We start from the raw sequence: 18514 nt of genomic DNA, 5'->3' as shown, positions 1-18514 counted from the left end.
ACCAAGAAAATTATTTTCCTGTGCCACTGTCGAGCAGAGCCACAGAAGTGATCCCCGGGGTGAATTTCCTATTTCCCATCCAATCATCAAGATTTTTCTTGAAGAGTGCTAATGAGGAACTTTGTTTGATATAGATCGGTAGTTTATTCCAGAGTATGGGAAGTCTCTGGGACAGGAATCTATCCCTCCGGCATGTTCTGCTTATTGTGGTGACAAGGTTTAGGTCCCTAGTGTATGTAGCTCGGAGGGATTGGGATTTCTTTAAATGGAGCATGTGCAACAGCTCTGGGTTTGACATAGCTTTGTATGTTAGGCAGAGATCACCTCTGAGTAGGCGATATGCGACGGAGTAAAGCTGGAGTTTTTTGAGACTGTCTGTGTAGGGCATCTGTTTGAGGCCGGTAATCCTTTGTGAGGTATTTCTGCGGCCTTTCCAGTTGTTGTAGATGTCTTGAGGTACATGCCAAAAGGGGTGTTGTACTCTATAATGGGTCTAATGAATGATGAGTAGAGGGGAACAATGACCTTTTTTTTTCTGGATGAGAACCCTTTTGTGATGAGGTGTGCCACCTAGAAGGATTTCCTGGCTACTGTGGTGTTGTGATTATCAAAGGAGAGACTACTGTCCACCTGTGTTCCAAGGTCTCTTATCACACTTTCCGTGTTAAGTATACTACCGCCTATGTTGTAGTTCATGGGTACAGAGTTTTTACCAAAGGGGATGACGATGCACTTTTTGGCATTGAGCTTGAGACCATGGCTTTGACACCAGGCATCTGTCTCAGTGAGGCCCTTTTGTAGGATGTCCATATCGTTAGGAGTTTCGATTATGACTCCTAGTTTGCAGTCATCTGCGAACTTAGTTAGCCAAAGACCTTCTGTGTTAGCCTGTACTTCAGAGAAATAGATACCAAACAGGAGAGGACCCAGGACTGAACCTTGTGGTACTCCACTTGTCACTGGTCTGAAGTAGGATTTGGAGTCTGCTACTTTCACAATGTGGGATCTGTCATTGAGCCAGTTGGCAGCCCATCTTGTGACATAGGGATTTATACCTAGTTTAGTGAGTTTATCTATAATTCCAGAGTGGGGGAATGGTGTTGAAAACCTTGGCAAGATCTAGATAGGCTGTGTGAACCACCTTACCCTCATCTACGGCTTTGGTGACTGCTTCAAAGAAATCTATCAGGTTTAGGAGACATGATCTACCTTTTACAAACCCGAACTGGGTGGTGTCCAGAGTTTGGATATTACCAATGTCTTTGTTTATATGTTCCATGATGATGCGTTCCATGGACTTGCAGACCAGGCTGGTCGGGCTAATAGGTATTTCCTGGGGTCAGTGGTGGCTCCCCCTTGTGGAGTGGGATAACAGTCGCTGTGTGCCATTCAGCGGGCACATAGCCTGAGGTGAGGCTATGATTGAACATGGTACTTAGGTGGTGTGCCAGTTCATTGTGTAGTTCATGTAGAACGCAGCCTGGGATGTTGTCTGGTCCCATGGATGCTGTGTTCTTGGCTTTGGAGAGTGTGGTTTTTACCTCTGCAGCTGTGATTACAGGAACTTTGCATTCTTCCGGTATAGAGATTGGCTCTTTAGGGGGTGAGAGAGGGGTAAAGTTAGCACTGAACCTATCTGCCAGGATGTTGTCAATATCAGTTGGGTCTGTATATTTAGTGCCACTGTGCTGTAACTCAGGGCAGATCTGAGTGTTGCCATTGAGATTCTTGACATAGCTATAGAATGCTTTGTGGTTATCTTTAGAATCAGTGGCGATTTGTTTTTTGTAACTATCTTTGGAGGATTTTATCAGGGATCGCAGCTTCTTACTGAGGCTAACCAGGGAGCTCCTCCACTCATGGGATTTTACTCTCTTTTGCAACAGTTTCTTCCTTCTGTTGTATAGTTTGTTTATGGCTGGGGACCACCAGATTGGCTTCCTTTTTTTGGAGGATAGCGTCTTGGCTCTGTTTTTGGGATAGCATGATCCATGCACTCGTGTAAGTGCTTATAAAGTGCAATTGTGTAGGATTCAGTAGTCATAACTGTATTGTCCATCTGCATGGGTGTAATGAAGTTCACCACTTCTGTCTTAAGAAGCATGAAGTTGGCTTTAGAGAAATTTTTTACCGTGGTTTCCTTAATGAGTAGGTGGAGGCAGGATGTGGATATCTAGGGTAATTAGCTTATGGTCCGATCGGACCAATGAGACATTGACTTCAGGTGTGGAACATCGGTCACTCATGTTGGTAATGACTAGATCTAGGATATTGTTGCCCCTGGTGGGGGTGTGGATAAGTTGATCCAGGGCATTGGAGTTTATGAATCCCAGAAAGCATTGAGCGAAGGAGTTGGTACATAAGTAGTTTTCCCAGTTAATGGTGGGGTAGTTGAAATCGCCATTATTAGGGTGTTTGGTTGAACACTAATATTTTCCAGTACATCAAGAAAAGAGGAGTGGGAATCCTGGGGCATGGTGGGGGATCTGTAGCAAGCTACAATTTGGATTGCAGTTTTCCCAGAGTTAGTTGCACTTGTATAATCTCGGCTGCATTATGCTGAGCATCTAGCCTGGAGGTGTGGGTATCCTTAATGAATATGGACACACCTCCGCCTTTGGTGTTCTGGTCCAGGTTACATGGCCGAAAAGTGTGGTATGATTTATAGCCTTGTAGTGCAGGGGTGCTCTCTGGAGCCTTGAACCAGGTCTCAGTCACTGCACAGATATCGATGTTCTCCATTTTAAGGAGTACCTCGAGTGAGTGCATTTTGAGATTTAGACTTCTAGCATTGAGTAGTATCACCCTCAGTTTTTGCTTGCCTGTTCCTGTTACGGTGGTGAGTTTGTCATTTGAACCTTGCCTAAAAAAAGGTACTATAGGGGTGGCAAGAACCTTAGCCAGTATCCGGAATCCCAGGGGTGACAGGTGCAGGCCATCTCTGGCAAAGCATCGTGGTCTGTCGACCATGTCGTCCCAGGCAGAGACAGGTACTGGATCCCTTTAGAATGACACCAGAAGCTTAGCCAATTGTTGAAGTCAATCATTTTGTCCGTGTACTGCGGTATCATTCTGGGTGATGGCAGAATGCTACTCAGGGCTAGGGTCATACCTGCCTGGGCTACAAGATCGGAGAGCTCTTCCATGTCTCTCTTCATGTAGTCCAGGGAGGTACGTCTCGGGTCATTCACACCAACACGGACAATGACAGAGTCATATTTGTACTTGTTGTGGAGTGACCTGATTGTGTGTGTTATGTGGCGGATCCTGGCACCTGACAGGCAGCTGACAGTAACCTTCTCCTTGTTTAGCCTGGTGAGTGGAACATCAGTGTGCCTGACTATAGAGTCACCTATGACTAGTGTGTTGGGTACATTGTTTTGCCTTACTGGCTGTGGTTGAGTGGCACACTGAGTCTGCGGGCTCTGTGTCATTTGGGTTGTGTTGGGGGGTGGAGGTTGCTTGCATTTCTGCTTTGGAGGTCTCTGTTGCTTGAGCAGATTATTATTGAGAGCCTCCGCGAATATTTTTGTGTTTCTATGTGTGGATTTTGGTGGTGTAGATTTAGTGAGACTGTGATGAGTGCGGTGTGGTGCAAGCGTTTACCTTCTCTTCTTGACTGTCAAGTTCAGTCTTGGTTGGAGAGAGCTTTACCTCCAATTTGGCTAGATAAGTGCATCTCTCACAGGTTGTAGTGTTGGGTGGTAGGAGGAGAGGGTTGTCTGTGTACATGAGGCAATTTCTGCATTGCCCCAAGATGCCCAGATTCATCAGATAGACAGGAGAGAACACTGGGAGCTGACCCTTGGACATGCCTGAATAAAAAAATATTTTCCTCTAGTTATCTGGTCCCATGGAGGCTGTATTTTTTGCCTTTGAGAGAGCAGTGATGACCTGTTTCCTAGATACAAGGGGAAGGGGGCAGGTACTGAGGATGTCCTGATTTACTAATTGGGCAGAGGGGTGAAGATTTCTCTGAATTTTTCAGCCAGCAAGCTTGCTGTATCCATGGCATTTGTATAGGTGGTGTCCTTGACCACCAGTTCTGAACAGATCTGGGTGCTTCCTTTGAGATTGCAGTTACATTTCAGAAACTGAGGGATAAAATACTGAAGCCCACCACTCGCACTGTGCTTTAGCATTCCTGGACGCTGTGGTCTGACACTATGAGGACCGGGAATCTCACTTACAAGAAATCCACACTAATCTGTAGTCCATTATACAAACAGGCCTGACTGCTAGTACAAAGAAAAGTAAACAATGCCTGGTAGAAGCTAAAGCTAGGTATCTTGTAGGAGAAGGACCACAATTAGAAAAGATAAAAGCTATAAAAATGTCCTTTACCCTCTGCTAAGAAATGCATGAAATCCTTCCTTCATCTGGCTGGGTAACCGAGGAGGTCTGTGTCTAATTTTCTGACTATTGCCATGTCAGTATGTGGTGGTATCTTGAGGCAGGGCATTTAATAAACTAAAAATAATTCTTTGTTCTGAACACGTGTTAGTAACTTGTGATTTTTATTAGAGACTTTATTTTCTTTTACCAACATGTCAGAAGTATGTTTGGGGGCAGTACTATCCCAAGACATTTAAAATGAGAAGCATCCTCTGTTATCTCAGCAAGAAGCTGAGAAGTGCATAAAGGAGATACTTGACTGATGAAAGTGTGTCTGGGAATAATACAATACACTTTTTATGCCTTAAATACTATCTGTTAGGCATTTTGGTTTCTAATGGATCGTGCCCCTTTCCAATGCTTATGTCATTAAACTTACAGTAATACCACGTTGTGCCATTAGGCACTGTACCTGCAACACGTTCAGTACACTGTGATCTACAGACCCGGTGTATTCAGTAGGACTTTTTATAAGCTGTCCAGGGCCTAAAACTGTCTTTCATTATAATTGCAAACCCCACTGGTTTTACGCTGGGAGGGGGTAGTTGTAACACATTTTTCATAGAAAATGTGTATATGTGTCTTTGAAGTGTTCTCTTGAGTGTATATTACAGTATGGAACATTCTCTAGGGAGATCACAGGGTCCTCGCTGCCAATTGCTGCCATATAAAAGGGAGTAGCAAGTGGCCTAATGCTTGTTTGTCGATTTTATTACTGAATAAACTTGCATTTTTATGTGTCCATCCTGCTGTCTTTTTTTTTTAATTTACAGTGTATGTCTGTACATGTGTATGTGTATATATACACACTCATGCACATATGTGTATTGACAGCATTTCATGTTACTGTTTAATAAAGAAATACGGCAAGTTAAATTTCAAGAATACAGCTTATATGCAAAGCTTTTTCATTGCCCTCCATTGTAGAGTTCTGTAAAGTGAATGCCTCATTCTCCCAGCAAGATGGTACCTTATGTTTTTAAAGAATTCTGAATTAACCTCAACTTTTTCTCCCATCTCTGAAAATTTTTATGGTAATAAGAAGCATAAAACTTTCTGTGAAGTACAGCTTTGGTTTCTGTGTCTCCAGTTGAGTGAGACACATGGGTGCTTATTGCATTTTCTGTCTTCAATGAAGCAAGGAAAAACTGGGCAGTCAGTCATGAAACATCTGTCCACTGAGGGAAGTCTGTTTATAGTCAGACTCCATGTAGTCATGCAGTGTTCTGCTGGCTTCGTGGCTGCATGGTCTCGCACGGAGAAGGGGGGAGGATGTGTGTGAAGAATGTCATTTCAGTGTACATATATGGCCTTGGTTCAGGATTACAGAGAGCTGAGAAATTCATGAAAAAAATTGTTGTTGTTGTTGTTGTTGTGTCTTTTGGCTTTTCCTGGTTGCAAAAATATATTTATTGTATTCTTTTTAAGACTCGCTTCTTCCCAATAATACAAAGCTTACTCATAATGTTCATTTCAGGACTTATCTGTGTGTATAAAGGTTTGTTAATTTAATTTTTTACTACATTTTCCATGGGTCACAAAATAATATATATATATTTTATAATTATTCTAGGTTTATGAGCTCCTTGGGTACAGTTTTTTCATTCATCTCAAAAGATGCTGTCAACAAAATTCAGATAATGGAAAACTATCGCAAAAGTGAAAACGGTGAGAAATATCTATCACTGCAGTCGATGGTGCAGTACGAGTTAGACAACGATCTTGTGGATCTGACCAAACGAGCCAAGTATTCAGAGTCTGGCTGCCGTACAATCCTGCGCCTCCATCGAGCCCTTCGCTGGCTACATCTCTTTCTGGAAAAGCTTAGGACTAGTACAGAGGATTCCAAGACATCTGTCCTATGCTCAGATGCTTATAATGACTCCCTTGCTAATTACCACTCTTGGCCGATTCGCAAAACTGCAACTGTTGCCTTTTATGCCTTGCCCACTCGAGCAACCTTTTTTGAGGTCATGAATGTGGGAACTGCAGATGAAGTTGTAGCAATGCTGGGTGAGGCTATGCCACTTGTTGCAAAGGTCTATGACATTACACAGGAACTGTATGCCCAGCACAATTTGCTTGATTTACCATGAAGATGGAGAAATATTTTAAGAGCTGTGTACTACACGCTTTTTAAAAATTTATTGCTACACTGAATTTGCCATAGTAAATTTCTGTTTATCAACAATACTGAAGATATTTTCTGACACATCAATGTCTTTTTGCCAGTGTATAAGTAGGTTAACCACTTACTGGTTTACAAAGAAATGAAAGTTAAGGGGATACTTTATTATTTTTGTAAATGGGTAATACCTACAAGACACGCAAAAGATTTTAACTAAATTGCATGACTAATGATTTACTGAGTGCAGCATTATTTTTAAGTGTAATATTTGGAAATTACACCTGGGAGTTTTGAACATTGCTTTAATTTCATGTCATTACCACTTCTTCTATGATTGTATTAGTGTATAACTGAGAAAGATGTTTCTTTCTTTGGAGATTTGTGTCTGTTTTCTATCATGTAGTAACCTGTCTGGAAACTAGATGTGTTTTGCTTTATGTAAAAGATTTCTTTCAATTTATAATCACAGAAGTTACAAGGCAGCTTGCCCATGAGGCCATTTCTGACCTGCCACTACCCACCCTTTGACCTTGCCTCTCATTTCTAGGAGAGCCAGGCCAGTCATATGAAGTGGGCATTTTTTAATACTCATCCAGTTGTAGAGCAGATGCATTTACTGTTTGTAAATGCACTCTGGGTGAGGAGTTAACTCAAAGTCCAAGCTGCCAGAGTTGATGGTAGCTGAAGTGGGTCTCAAAAGACTACATGGTATTTAGATAAGACTAGGGGGAACCTCCATTACATATTGGCCAGATTACCCCTTGTTAATGTAAATGTTGTCTTCCTTTGAAAAGATGCCAAGAAGTCTAGTGAGAGTAACTAGGTCAACAAACTAAATGAATAAATTTAGTTGTCAGGAAGGTCATTTTGTTGATTCTGTAGTCTCTATGGTCTTAGACTTTCAGTGCAACATATAATACTTTGTGAATGTGTTATGTTCTGGAGGACCCCCCGCTAGTTTGCACTGAAACTTTTACTTTTGTTTATTCTTTTGGTTGTCGCCAAAACCATCAATTTGTACATTCCATCTTCTGATGCAGTTGTTGTATTTATTAATGTTTCCACTTTGGTCTGATCCACAACGTGGCTGCTTTGATGTTTCTAAACAAAATGTAAGGCTTTGGGATTTCTGTGGCATTTTGTCCAGTAGCTAAGAAATCATGAATGAATTACAGTAAATATATTCAATGTTATATGTTGAATTTTAGGTGATAAAAAACAAAGAAACCTTTTTATTTTGCTTACCTTGGAATACTATGCATTGTTCATTGATAATGGACATTGCTAATAAATGCAGTCTGCATTTTAAGCAGAGGATTGAAACTTAGAATCATAGTTCAATGTTCAGAACTTTTTCGTAGATCATCTCAGACCCTCTTGCAGTAGCATATAAGCATAATTTGCATTTAATAATATCAGTAGTGCCACTGTAGAATAGGCATTTGAGAAAGACCTTGATTAATACTGACATTTTAATTTTACACTTTTGGATTCTGGTGTCTGACGTAATGGTAGAAGTGAAGATCCATTCGGTACTGCCAGTATTATTTTAGCACTGATAATACCTTACAAAATCAAACTATCCAGTTAAGTAACTACACGCTTGCACCTGCCTAATATTGTGATGTCTTTCAATGAATGTGGTAATATATCTGAGCATTTGCAAGAGATCTGTTTGGACCTACTTCCTAGTAAGATATTCAGCGCTATGTAGACTGCGTTTGCTGGTAATACTCATATTTTTAGTTGATGCTCACAACTGTTTTTTAAAGTATGAAGCAAAATGTTTCTGTAATGTTTCTTGTCACTTAATAACAGTGTACACACATGCCAACATCAAAAAATGTGTTAGGTCACCATTTTCTGTTTCCTGTTTAGTACATAGTGTACTGCTCTCCCAAATTAAGTATATGACCAACATGACAAGGGAGTGTTAAAATCCAGTAGAACATTTGTGTCTATATGCATCAGTAATGCTTACTTTATTTTCCATAATCAGAAAACTTGAAACTGTGTCACTCTAAGACACACATCTCTTTTTAGTATTAAGTGTGGAAGGTGTTGTAATTTTTATTTTTTATGAAATCAGTGGAAATAGATGCAGGGGGTTCTTTGATCAGTAATTTTGTCATTTGAGGATGTATTATACAGTACGGTTTCCAAGTCTGTCTGTATGTGGTTGCTGTAGTGATGCATCATATATCATGTATATGACTGTTTTATCACAGACCAAAATGTTTGGCCATCACAGCAGTGCAGATTACACTGATATACAAAGGTGTTCAACAAAAGAATGCTGATAACAGGTTAAGTCTGGAGAAGGAACAACTGGCAATATTGTGCTTTCATCCTACAACCTACGCACTGTGCATGGTATGCTGTTTGCTTTATAAAGTAGTCAGTGTTGTGTCTTGTGCAGGTGTATTTGTAATGTCATTAGTAAGAGTTTCAAACAACACCACTGTTACCTGTAAGTTAGTACCAACATTGGTACCTGGAAAAATTTCATCTGACCACGTCTTTTAATTCTTTATTCATTGACAATACCATGAAATAAAGTTCCCGTATTTAATGCCGTACCGTGATCAGTTTCAGCATTGTGTCCTGATTTGATTTATGAATGTCACTGAAGACAGCAAGGAAAGACCGTTTCAGCTACAAAACTCATTTGTCCTTTTGTTAAAGGGAATACAAGCTGTTGTGGAAAGGCCTTGGGCACCTTGGTGGAGCACGTTCAGAAGTATTAACCTTTTCAGTACGACCTGCAACTCCCTTTCTCCCTTTGTAATGTAGGTGTGTTCATAACAGTGAGCCAGTTTTTCTGCTTTTCATGCAATCAGATGGCTGCATAGGGTCTTGCTTTTTTATGGGAACAGATTTAGTATCTTGACAACACCCTCTGTTTGCTGCTTCATTTTTTTGTTTGTGGTGTTTCATCGAGTTGAACCTGTTTGTGTTGTAATAACAAAACAGTTACCACATGCAGCTGAATGAAAAATGATTATGTCCTCTACAACGTGAAAAATGAATGTAAAATTTGTAGAGATGAAAATCTGTTTTTATAATCTTTTAAACTACAGAATCTCTCTGACACAAATTGTGTATTTTAGTTCATGTTGTACATACTTGTGTATTTTAGTTATTGTTGTACATATTTTAACACACATTAAATATGTCATAAAATATTTTACTATTTATCTGGTCCCACTGAGTATTTCATTTTGAATGATTTTGTAGACCTAGAATGAAATCAGTTTCTTGTGAGTATCGACTGCCATAGTATCTTGGCGTCCTCCTGTTACTGTGATAAAGAAATAGTTTTCCTAACGGCAAACATTTAGAATGAATTTCTGTCTTACTTGGTGGGCTGCTATGGCTGCATCTTGTAATGGAGTTTAATTCTAAGTTTCACATCCTCAGGCAGGTAACATTCAGGATATATACATATCTTGTGTGTAATCAAAGTACAGATATGAAGAGGTACAATAAGGTCAGCTACAGAAGACCCGAGGCATTCAGTTCACCAGTGATGATGGAACGAATAGTCATAATTTAAAATAAAAGTATAGACGTTTGTTGCCATCAACCCTGATGTGCCTTGTAAGTTCATTCTTGCATGAAGCAGTTTAGTGCAGAGGTTTAAAAGTATGGAAGAGATTCCAAAAAAAGTTGCTCATAGAATAAGTCTGCCCTGATTCTGAAAGACTTGTTGGCAGTGCAAGTGACATACTTCGGTGTAAAGCCTATCTATAAACAGGTTTATACCAGGGGCCAGATTCCAAAAGGCTTCTTTGTGTGTCACCGAGAGCAAGTCTTTTGGAATCAGAACCTATGTATTGCTAGATCTAGACCATGTAGCAGTCCTTGGGTTTGATTTCAAAGCTTCCATTTGCCTGCTGTGTGACTCTGAATCATAGATTTAACAAAGACTACTCACACTCAGCCACCACTACAACCACCTACATACCTAGTTATAAAACAAATAAAAAGAAAGTTGGAATTCATGTTGGAAACTCACTAAAACAGCATCCATTCAGCTGCAGAAATATTCTCCCTGTAAATATCTTGTAGATTTTGATTTCTGGTCTGTTTTACCAGCTGGGCTGAGGACATCTGGCTGTAGGTTTTCTGCATCGCCAGGCCGTACTTATCCTTGTTGTACAAATCCCACAAAAGCGCTGTGTTTATAGTTCCGTCTCCATCTTGCTGTTATTGGAACATGCAGTTTTTTTCATCTCATTTAGGTATTGCGTATACCAACACCGTCTGCATTTTTTATTTCTTTTCAGAGTGAAGTTTCATTTTGTACTTATTTATTCACTGTTTTTTTTTTCATGTGCATGGTATATTTAGATAACGTCTAGCATTTTGCCCTACTTTGTTGTGTGTTTTGTAAGAGTGCAACCTTTTCTGTGGACTTCATCATCTGATAATTCATGGTATGGTAGGAGAGAAACCCCCTACTTTCAGATGCTGTCATCAGGTGTGAAATGCTAGAGCGGGGGTCGCTTCTCCCTATCCAACATTCTTTTGTTTATATGTTGCCATGCCAAAGACTGGAGGTCTTGAGAAGCAGTTGTCTTCTTTGAGTATATTTACCGAGTTCACAGGCATTAACTACTCACTCTCAGATGTGCACCAAGGTGATGAACTATGGCATGCTTCACTATAGGGGGTCGGAACTGATATGCTAATAATGGATGGCGGCAGTATTGGCATTCATTGTCAAAAGGGGCCTCGGTTCTCTATAGTGTCGCTTTCCTCTAAGGGTCTGGTCTGAAACTTTTGGCTAGTATTGTGCCTAGATACATTCTGTGCAGCTGCTCGAAGTTCATCTTGGTCCCCCCGTCCTGTAGAGAAGGAGTTATGAGAGCTTCTGCAGGTGATCACTGAATCCTTCCTGGGCTTTTTGAATTTATTGGGTGTACTGCTAGGGGTGTAGTTTACTTCCAAGCCTTTGTTTTGGATGACTGCAGCTCCCTAGTTTTAACAATTGTACCGTTTTCAGATGCTGTCTTTAAGGAATCCTTGCAGCGGGTGATGCCTATCTGACCATTGTCACATGACATCACCATGCTGCTGTATGGAGAACAACACTGACCATTCCTGATGGTGATGATGGGTACTGTTATGCTAAGGCTGGAGGTTGAAACTTCTCTGGTGTCTGCTTTATTCCCACCATTTGCAGTGATGTATCTTTCTTTAATACTTTCTGAATCCATATCCCTCCAGCCAACACAGATCTTGTTTCTGGGCAAAGAAAATGACCAGAGTTGAAAGGCTTGGTTATCACTTGCTGTTCAGTTATGTCATTAACCTTTCAGATTATTCCTTTCAGTGACATGCACCATGCAGTTTTTGCAGGGATGTGGATTCTTCCTCCTGAGAAGGATTCCTCATTCTGGGTATCTTTCATTTTGAGTTTCATTCTACTGAAATTTTGGGCTGTTTTAATTAAAGCGCTGGTGCACGATTCTCCTTTTCTTCCTAGCTTAGGCCAGTAGAGAGGCCTTTGTCTGGCCAGCACATGCCTTATTTTGGCTGCCTTCTGTAGTAAAGCTTCTGTCCTCCTTGATATCTTTACTTAAGCCTGGGCTAGTGGCATTGATTACACATACTTGGCAAGGAGATCTGGCATTGATTACACATACTTGGCAAGGAGATCTGTCTGAAGACTTCACTGTAACTAAGAACATAACCCCAGAAACTCTTCTGGCTATGCATTCATTTCGGCAGAGTGTGCAGGGCAGTGTGACAGTCTATTAGCAGTTAACACTTCATGACAAGTGGTTCAGGTTCCAATCCCATTGCATACCTCATTTTCTAGACAGCTAGTCCTTTTGCCTTTTCTCAGTGCAATAGTATAGTAAGCTGCTTTGCCAAGTACATGTGTCATCCAAGAAACAAATTGTTCTTGACGTTCATTTCTATTTTTTGTGGGGGTTCTACAGGATTGGCCCAGTGTCTCCCCTTCTTGCACCAAAGTAACCCAGTCATTCCTCTCCATTATGGTGAGAACCACAGCCAATTTGTTCCTCAGTGGAGGTGAGAGTCATGTGTGCTAGTCTGCAAATCATGTGGACTCTCCAATCCCTATGCCCCTGCCAGCCTCCAAGCTCTGTTTTAGCTACATCAGGAGGCTCATACTAATGCACGTGCAGAGCTTCCCAGCCAAGTGGCACACTGCTTGCAGCATAGTCAAGCTGGGCTTTTTAATTTTTGTAGTAATACACCACCATTCTCCTGATGTTATCAAATACAGTGAGCAAAGTTTCCTTCCCCCAGCATTAGCGAGCTGGCATTTCAACTCACTCCAGTCCATCGGGGATGCAGTCAGGGCATTATGCCTTTTTGCCACCAGGCTGGGTTAAGCTTCATTTCCACCATTTATAAAGGAAGCAGTTTGAACAACTTATTTCCTGCAGAATTAATAAGTATTTATTTCCTACAGCACTCCAGACCCACATGGTCAGCCACATGCAGCAGTAACTGGTTTTTGACCTAATGTTTGCAATTCTGGCTGCATTCCTGAACTGATGCTCATTCCAAACAAAAAGGATTCTCTTACTGGATTCTGAGGCCTCTTCTGAATGAACTGACTTGGACCATTCTCTCTCTACAAATAGAACTTATGGCACTAGTTTGGAGACATTTTAAATGTAAATTCACATTTTGCTGTGTATCTCTATACCAGAAAAGTTGTCAGACCCTGGGAGAATTTCTGATTTCCCATCCATCAGTCCAAGTTGCGCTTGAGTAAGGCTAAGGAAGGGCTGTATTTTCGCATGGATATGAAACCTATTCCAGAGAATGGGAATTCTTTGACAGCTGAGCCTTTCTCCCTGGACCACCTCTGAAAAGCAGCACTGCTCAGTTAGACTTTCCAGGTAAACAAATGCCATTAAATAAAATATAAGCTTTGACACATATTTTTATGTAGACATTGTATGATTTAATCTAGTAATATTGACTTTTGTTGGAGTTTTTTTTTTGCCCAGTGCCAATCTGGTTAACCAAACATAATACATAAAAAAAAAATAATAAATGAAATAGTAAGGTAAGGTCATCAAATCAACAACTTCCAAACATTTAAAAAAAACATTTATTTTTAAAGTAAGAGGCCAAGCCTCAAATCACTTCCTCCATAACGTCTTTAGAGGACCATGTAACATTTAAAATATCGCTGACTATTCTTAAATCTGCTGTTTGCCTTGGATGTAATAAACCTGCTTAACTGCTGCTGCTGATATCCACTGATGATGCCTTTCTAATAAGTGTAAGTAATATACCTTCATAGTTTCAGTTTTCTGAAAGTGTAAGCTGTAACTGAAGTAGTTTAGGCTCTTTCTTATTTTCACAGATCGGGCATTTTTTTATATACTATTTGAACCAACAGGTGTTTATAGACTGCCTTTTTCGTGTATTATGTGTCTATTCTCTGTATCCCTTAATGAATTACACTCAGTCAGGTCTGTATGAACCTGTTTTCTAGCTGTAATAATTTGTCTTGTGTTCACATTGCTCCCTAGGATCTTGCAGGACGACTCCACTGCCAGAACCTGTTCATTCCTGGCTACAAATCCTGTGAATACTGACTGGTTCTATAGTGCCCAGTGTGGGAACAGTATGTCCTTTTCATTCGTGCCTATAAATCCTGTGAATACTGGTTGGTTCTGTAGTGCCCAGTGAGAGTTGGGGGGGGGTGCCAGCTTCCTGGTCTTGGGCAGCAGCCTACCCTCTTCACCTGAGATTACCCCTCTCCTTCAGAAGCTTCTCTGAGCTCCAGCATTGCTGTTACCAGAAGGAGACTGTGCCTTCACACACCGAGTTCCCCTCTGGTGCCAGTGCAAGATTTATTCTGACAACAAGGCCTTGGTAAGCTCGAACTCCACTGGGTAACACCTAACGTGTCACCCTTGAGCAAGCCATAGCCACCATTGACCCCCAAGGATGTGTTAGCCAACAGCAGCCACTCTCTCTCCTCCTCCTCCTAAGCCTGCTCCTGCAGGTGACCAAGCTGCTATTCAAACTCAGATCTGCTGTAGCACAATCAGAGTAACGTATGCTGTGTTTATACTGTTAACACACATACATGCCTTGAAATGGTGAATTGTCACTAATGTCATGCAATGTTATGTACGTACAGATACTACAGTGATGTGCAGCATTCTCATGTCTGTTTTAAGTACGTATTTGTTTTGGGAGGATTTCTCATTGATTCCTCCTCCTCTGATAGTGGGTTTTGCCCAAATGGGCCAACCCAGTTAAAACATAAATAGGCAGATTGACAGACAGAGATATAAAAATATAGATAGATAGACAGATGGGTCTGTCAAATTATCAAACACTTACTTTAGTGAATCCCATTTCATCGACTCCACCTCTTTGAATCTCATTATATCAAACTCCTGGAATTATGTAAAGGAAACTTGGGGAAAGGAATCACTTGACCACCATGGTGAACTTTCCCCTTCCTCCACTGTAGTGCGATCTTGGAATTGGTATATTTAATTAGGAGGAGTGGGGAGCAGAGACCCCCACATCAGGGGGGTGTGGGGGGCAAAGCCCTCCACTTGGAGGGTGTTTTTCTGTTTGTTGTTTTGTCCTGGTGGTCGAGTGGTTCCTTACCTAGGGTTTTCTTTTTGTAGTTTCAGGAGTTCGATATAATGAATTTCGAAGAAGTGGATTTGATGAAATGGGATTCAATAAAATAAGTGTTCGATAATTTGAAGTGAATCCAGATAGACAGTGAGAAACACATATGTAGATCAATTGATAGATACATAGATCATTAGGAATAGAGAAACAAGCAGCTAGACTGATAGATAAAACTATAGATAGATTGATGATAGACAAAAAGATAAAGTCTTTCTTGTTCAGAAGAGAGAAATATATTTAATTTATATCAGCCTAATTGGACTAAGCTGGTCAACAAAACATAACTATTTTATGTCTATTCATCTAGTACTTTGTTTACTGGGCATAAATACTGAAGTAATAAACTGTTTTTTTAAGTATGACCAGAAAAAAATGTACGTTTTAGCAGTATATCAGCAAAAAATGAAAGGTAAAATTTATTGGTGGTTTTGGGGCACTGAGGGCAGATTTTTAGACTGCAGCCTTCATGACCACAATTTGACTACCAGATCTGGGTGTTTGGGCAGCCAGGCATGATGGATTAGAGTAGCCAACCCTGGGAGATGTGAAGGGGATGGCCAGAGACCTGCCCCAGGAATGGCACCTAAACAATGATTAGGTATTATGGCGTCTTGCATCATGAAGTGAAGACAGAAGATACCTGTCCAGGAGTGTTTAGGCTCTCCATCAGAGTTATGAATGTTTGGAAGTGTATACCCATGATGTCTTCATGTCACGAGGATCACACTGTTGACTGTTGGCTTTGGCTGACACAGAGTCAGGGGACTGGGCCTTAGAAGAGAAACTGTAATGGTCTGCTAAAACCTGAATCCCCCTTCCTGCACTGTGTGGCATAATGACATGGGTACTGATAAAGTATTTCCCACTAGAAGGAGAGAGTTACCAACAGAATGACTTCAGGTGCAACACTGTCTAGGATGTGGAACAGATGGTTCACATACATACATACTCATAGGGCTAGATATCCAGGCTGATAAGTGCACAGAGCATACAGACTGGAAAAAAAATCTTTGCATTCAACTATATTTACAAATAAAATTTATCCAAGCAAACAATTTTTGCTAAAACAACATCCTTTGAGCCTTTATCTGCTTTCTTCATTTGGAGAAAGAAGTAACAACAGTGGAATAAAGGTATTTGATGTTACAAGTAAATTAGTGAACAAAGAAAGAGACGGTGAATCAGAAAATACATGCACTTTGCTTTAGGTATTTCTTAAAATAACGTGAAACGAGAGGTTAATCTGGATTAAAAATACCTTAAGTGACCTGAGGAGTTTTTGGGCAGATGGAAAAGATTTCTAAAATAGCTGTGTGTATCCTTATGATCTTTTAGGAAAGGTCTAAGTTTAAAAGTTAAAGGTGGTAATTAATATTTGTATTCGTAAGTTGTCACTGTCGTTTGAGCCCATTTTAAATATAGTATGGTGTTTCGAATACAAAAAAAAAGGATGAAGGGGCCAGTTTTAAGGGTCTATATTAAATCGGCGAACGCTGATTTATCGACCCTTTAAAACCGAAGCCTGAAAATCCCGAAAACACAAACGTTGATTTTTTTTCCCCCAGAGAAAAAAAACATCGCTGTTCCACCAAAAAAATAAATAAATAAATTCAACACACAAAATAAAGTGGGGGACTTTTCCACCACACCCCCCGATATGGGGGGTATGCTCCACACACACACACCCCTACTTAAATATACCAACTCCGAGATCGCCACCAAAACAATAAATAAATAAATTCAACACACAAAATAAAGTGGGGGGCTTTTCCACGACACCCCTCGATATGGGGGGTATGCTCCACACACACCCCTACTTAAATATACCAACTCCGAAATCATACCACAGTGGAGGAAATGGCAAAGACCTGAAACGGCGCAGCAAATTTTTTTTTCCCCGGGAAAAAAAATCACTGTACCTTGTCTTCAGGATTTTCAGGTTTCGGTTTTAAAGGGTTGATAAATCAGCATTCGCTGATTTAATATAGACCCATTTTAAAAGAGATTATTGCAGCTGGTTTGTATCCTTTTTAAAGGGTTTAGTTCAAATTTTAGAGTTTCATAAACACACCAAAATCATTTCTCAGAAGGTTACTACACTATCTGATAAAGTGTCGATTAGGCAGGCAACACAGTTTTTATCCCCTATCAGAATTTGTATTCTAATCCTAGAAATGAAGCATGCTTTGTACTTAATTGCTTGAATTCCTCACAGAATTACTTAAGACAATTATTAATAAAATATTACTACTAGTCCTGCTCAATATATTTACTTTTCTCTAAAAGTCTCATTTCACAAAAAAAAAACCTGCTGATTGCATATTTCAAGTTGAACTATTGATTTCTATGTTTTCTTCGTATTGTGTATTATTTCAAACGTATCTGCATTTCTTCCTTGTCACTACTGTAAATATATTAATGCTGTATTTTGAGTTTTAATGTGTGTTCAGTTGGTTTCTGTTAGGGACTGATGATCCTGAACTAATTCTAAAACACTGAAATAAGAATCAAGGTGACCACCAAGGCTAAAAACAGGTACTTTAATCCAATAAATAAAAACACACAATATAGTTTAAAACTTATGCTGATTGTAAAACTAAGAATTTGTTTTTTTTATAGCTAATTGCAAGGTATGCAGTCGATACTACATAGGAAAAACCAATAGGCTTTTGAAAGAACACATTTTGGAGCTTATTAGTGACATTAGGAATGGGAAAATTTATTTTTAGTAACCCAGAGCATTCTTTTACCTTTATGGTGTTGGAAGTATTTGAAGAAAGTTTAAGAGGTGGAGACATTGTGAATTGTACTGAAGTGGCAGAAATGAAGTGGATTGCCAAATTACAGGTTGATAATAATAAAGACCCTGGTTTAAATGGGGTTGTACCTTTAAAGCCTACACTAAAAGCATCCAGGCTTTCTTATCAGAGTTAATTGATTTCACTGTCTTATTGGTTGTTGGTCTTTTTAAGTTAGGTTGATTTTCTTGAAGGAGTAGATCTGAAGAAGCACTTATTGTGTGAAAGCGTTAATCTTTTCTTTTAGGCCTCCATTGTATGTCTTAGGAGAAGTTAACGCTATAGCGTTAATCCTGTTTGCTAACTGCCAGACTATCTAAGTGTTCATTTGGTTGCTATTAGAGACTGATGCACCTGAACTAATTCCAAAACACTGAAATAAGAATCAAGGTGACCACCAAGGCTAAAAACAGGTACTTTAATCCAATAAATAAAAACATACAATATAGTTTAAAACTTATGATGATTGTAAAACTAAGAATTTGTTTTTTTTTATAGCTAATTGCAAGGTATGCAGTGGCTACTACATAGGAAA

At 39.9% G+C, this 18514-nt stretch overlaps 1 protein-coding gene across 2 annotated transcripts in view; it reads left to right on the top strand.

Annotated features, from left to right (window-relative positions):
• The window catches only part of LOC122794617 (ceramide-1-phosphate transfer protein), a 63927-nt gene extending 54207 nt beyond the window's left edge, over positions 1-9720 (top strand). For both annotated transcript variants that reach the window (XM_044063189.1, XM_044063190.1), the window contains one exon: positions 5969-9720. In XM_044063189.1, the coding sequence (XP_043919124.1) occupies positions 5969-6491 (523 nt within the window). In that variant the 3' untranslated portion in view covers positions 6492-9720. The remainder of the gene's footprint in view (positions 1-5968) is intronic.
• The last annotated feature ends 8794 nt before the right edge of the window (positions 9721-18514 follow it).

This window comes from Protopterus annectens, chromosome 2.part1, assembly GCF_019279795.1.
Source record: "Protopterus annectens isolate FY-2018-M chromosome 2.part1, PAN1.0, whole genome shotgun sequence".
In the NCBI taxonomy this organism is placed as follows: Eukaryota; Metazoa; Chordata; order Ceratodontiformes; family Protopteridae; genus Protopterus; species Protopterus annectens.
This window is presented reverse-complemented; position numbering and strand designations above follow the sequence as displayed.